General features: G+C 32.1%; 1 protein-coding gene across 5 annotated transcripts in view; it reads left to right on the forward strand.

The window, feature by feature from the left end:
* Nucleotides 1-4465, forward strand: part of Nab2 (Nuclear polyadenosine RNA-binding 2) — a 70652-nt gene that overhangs the window by 56645 nt on the left and 9542 nt on the right. For all 5 annotated transcript variants that reach the window (XM_014427448.2, XM_014427446.2, XM_014427449.2 and 2 more), the window contains one exon: nucleotides 3179-3306. In XM_014427448.2, the coding sequence (XP_014282934.1) occupies nucleotides 3179-3306 (128 nt within the window). The remainder of the gene's footprint in view (nucleotides 1-3178; nucleotides 3307-4465) is intronic.

The following is a 4465-nucleotide window of genomic DNA, read 5'->3' on the forward strand; positions in this document are numbered from 1 at the left end:
ACAAATACTGATATCGTATCTTGGGATCATTCTTGCACACAGTCCAGTACTGGCTGCCGTGTAAAGAAACCACATAACAAATACTGATATCGTATTTAACAATTTTAGGTTTTAATACGCATTATATGTAAAATTCTTTCTTGTGGTATTTTCCTTTTGTTCAAAACAACAAGTTTCCTTCAAAACAAAATAATATGTGTTATCTTTCAATTATTAGATAAAAGTAATTGTTAATTTTCAATTATGATTTAAATTAATAATTATAGTTTAAATATACAGCTTGAATGATGAGTTTTGCTCTTCTGTGGGGTCGTGTCATTAAATTGAGAAAAAACATAAAAATCTATTTTAGAATATTTATTCTTATTATAGTATTTCAGTATTAGTTTATTGTTCTTTGTTGATTCCATGCGAATATGGTTAGTAGTATGGCCAGTAGATTAGTGATCAACACGAATAAGTGAAGCTTGTTTTATTTTATATTTGTATATAGTTGACCGTAAAAATTTAAATAAAAGAAGATGGTCAGGGTTGTGGTAAAAAAAAAGAACAAATAATTTATAACTATTTTAATGTCCGACGTTTCGCCCCACTTTGCAGGGCTGTTCAAAGCAAAAGGTTGAACAGCTGTTTTATTTTATTTGTGCCAATTTTTCACCTAAATTTCAGGCCTTTATCAGGGCTAAAAACAAAATGAGATAAGAACCAAAGGTGAGATACAAAGGGCTCTAGGAAAGATAAGAACCATAATACAAAGGGCTCTAGGAAAGCTTTTCACTACGACTTTATTTTCAAAATAGTTTCTAAAAACAAAATGAGATAAGAACCATAGTACAAAGGGCTCTAGGAAAGCTTTTCACTACGACTTTATTTTCAAAATAATTTCTAAAAACAAAATGAGATAAGAACCATAATACAAAGGGCTCTAGGAAAGCTTTTCACTACGACTTTATTTTCAAAATAGTTTCTAAAAACAAAATGAGATAAGAACCATAATACAAAGGGCTCTAGGAAAGCTTTTCACTACGACTTTATTTTCAAAATAGTTTCTAAAAATACACTTTTCCATCTTCCTAAAGCAGTATTCAAAATAACCCTCCCATGTTTCTTCTACAATTAGGGAAATCTCGACGTCGCAAGCTCTAAAAAGTTCTAATTGTTTGTGAAATTGCACATGAATTAGCCTGCTTTTTACTAAGGGAAGGTGTGGAGTCGCAGGGAGTGAGAAATATCTGTGCTGTAGGGAGGGTGCTCTAACAGTTTTATTCTAGTGCTGGCCAAATATTCTCTGTTAACTTTGAAATGATGCGCTGGAGCATTTTCATGGTGAAGGAACCATGAACCCATTCTTGAGTTTGGCCAAAGTTTCTGGAGAGCTCGCATCACTTTGGAAGACATTTCTCGGTTAATAACTTGCCAGTGATACTAGAACTTGCTCCAGAAAGCCCATCAAGCTAAAAAATACCCCCACCATTCTCTTCTTAAGAGACCTGGTTATTGAGACATTCACAGGGTTATCCTCATCTTTCAACACCAACACCCACACAACACTGTTCTGAGTTGTTCAAAATTTCACTGCATTATGAGACAGGATTTGCCATGTTATTTTCAGCCAAGCTATGGTACATCCAAAGAGTGCAAAGCTTCCTGGCTTGAAGATGATCATCCATACTATGAACTGCTGCTGCATTAATGTCCAAGGACTCCTCTATTTGTACAAGAGCTCAAGAGGAGAAAAAAGGCAGTTATTTCTGATTACTTTAATGAAAACTATGTGTAATTTCTAGTCAAAATTGATGAGTCTCCCAAGTATAGGTAGGGGGAATAAAAAATGCATCTGTTTCAAAATGTTGAAAAAAAATTAATTTTTCATTCGGAGCTCTGTATCTTTAATACTGCCTACAACACTAGAAAACCTGAGAGAACATCATTTAAAGTAGAGTAAATTTGCTAAAATATGAGCCCTAATAGTTCCCGAGATATAGCAACATTTTTCTCCGCTTGGCCAGTACTATATCTGCTGATAAGTCACTCCTCTATCTGGTGTTAGGTCATTCCTTTGTCTACTTCAACTAATTTATGAACAGCATTAATATTCCCTTCGATAACCGATATAGCTGAATGATCAGATCTTGTAGTATGCTCGAGGTCAAAAGCTTTCAAATTCCTGGTACCACCTGAATATTGTCATACGGTATGGAGAACTCTCTCCAAGCACAGGCTGCATTTCCTCCAAACATTGAACTAAACTTAACCCGGATGACATTTCTCAAACCCTTCTTTAGCATAGGCAGAAGGAAATAACTTATCCCACACAGGCTGGGGCATGTCTTCATCCTTCCCTTCCTTGTGTGATCTCTTCATTTATGTTGCAAAACTTTTTTAGTGCCTTTTGTAGAATGAAAAATAATAAAAACAATTTAATAAGAAATTAAGAAGATAACCAATAATAATATATTAAGGTATCGTATAACATTAGGATATTAAGAATTTATATTTGATGATAATGAATATTAGAAAATGAGAAAAAATAATGAAAAGGAAAAACAAAATAACTGAAAATCAAACAGCATTCTGTGTAATGAAATTCAATATTGAAAAATGTGCGAGTGTAAACAATATACATTATATAATGAGAAGCCTGAAAATTTAAAGTAAAATTAACAAAATAAGAAGTGATGAACATAAGTAAATTCCTTATGTTACAATGTAACAGAAGGAAAACATTAAAGAGAGAAAATAATCCTCAGTGATCAGAAGAAGGAAGAAAAAATCCAAATAATGAGAGAGACTCACTTGACCGAGTGGCCACTATGTAAATATCACCTAATAGTGAGTGCCAAGCCAAGACCAAGTGCAGGTCTGAATGTTAGGCACTTTAGTAAAATAAAATATTTGTGTTGATTATTATTCTCACCTGATCCTCTATCCTTCACCACCTTCTCCTCATATAATGTTTAATGTGTATTTTATTTGTAGATTTAAAACTGGACAAAGGAAAACATGTTGTTAAGATTGAACAGTGAATTTCCAGTCTTTAATGCAAGCCTACATGTTTTTTCTCTCTCTTTCGTTATGATAACAGTCTTATGATAATGATATCTGTTAAACTTTTATTAATATACATAAAATCTAGTAAAGATAATGTTAATAACTTTGTCATTTTCTTTTTTTCCAGAACCCTTCCTAATTGTAAATTTGGGCAGAAGTGTTTATATTACCATCCACCTTGTAAGTTCGCAGATAAATGTTTAAATGTGACCTGTCCTTACACCCACTCAACGGTGGCTCCCCCTACCATAAAAGGTGAGTATTTAAAATGATTTTATAACTGTATGTATAAGTAATCTCTGTAAAGTGTAATTGTTAAAGGATCGATGCTTATTAATAGATTGGCTAGTAAGTGAGCCACTTTTTTTGAACAATAAATATCTCTGTATTAATTGTGATTTTTAAATAAATATCTCTCTGTATTAATTGTGATTTTTAAATAAATATCTCTCTGTATTAATTGTGATTTTTAAATAAATATCTCTCTGTATTAATTGTGATTTTGAATATATGGAACTTGAATTCTAATTTTCGTTTCAATAATAAATAAAAAATCAATCTTTTAAAAGAAAATAATCCAAATTTACTCTTTAATACCCAGTAATTTATTTTTCCTTTGTGATGGCAACAATCTAGTACCAATTGAAACAAATGACGCACAAAGAGAAAAATAGTCTCCTAATTGACAAGGTGATGATGGTGTTGCTATTTTATATAAATAAATAAAAATTAAATACTATTGCCACGACGATGACGCCTCTAGTTTGGGACCCACTGGTCTAAGATATTCTGACCTTACCAGGCAAGTGCTGATGCTGTTAGGGAATAGTGCTCGGGCAGCAAGTTCTTCTTGTATAAATCTAAAAAAATCTCGAAATTGTTATCATATTAAAACTTGTTATTGTAATCTCATAAAGATTAGTAGATTGGAAGTGAGCCTGGTTAATCCAATTCATAGAATTGCAGTTCCCAAATAAAGAGAATATATTTTGTTCAGCCTGCAGAGCCTCAATGTCAAAACTATTCATTAAGTCTCCCAGAAGCAACCTAACTTGGCATCAAAATGCATATCTACAAACACCTCCCTTCCTGCCAAAACATATATCTACAAACACCTCCCTTCCTACCAAAACTCATATCTACAAACACCTCATGAAGTCATTTCTTTTTTCAGTGGCATTTAGTTGTAGGCCAACATAATTCATTTTTTCCTAAAATATTTTAGTTGGCATACTTTAGTTGATGTTTGTTTTTATTAATTTAAGCTTATGTACTATGATAAAAAATCTTTTGTTCTTGTTCTGCACAAACAAACAAATCAATTGGTATATGATATTTTAATTTTTAGCCTTATATCTGGTATTATAATTAATCAATATTTTGAGTTCGATCAGAAATTCATGAATGTTATTAG

This window comes from Halyomorpha halys, unplaced genomic scaffold (assembly GCF_000696795.3).
Source record: "Halyomorpha halys isolate HHAL.00 unplaced genomic scaffold, Hhal_1.1 Scaffold645.1, whole genome shotgun sequence".
Lineage (NCBI taxonomy): Eukaryota > Metazoa > Arthropoda > Insecta > Hemiptera > Pentatomidae > Halyomorpha > Halyomorpha halys.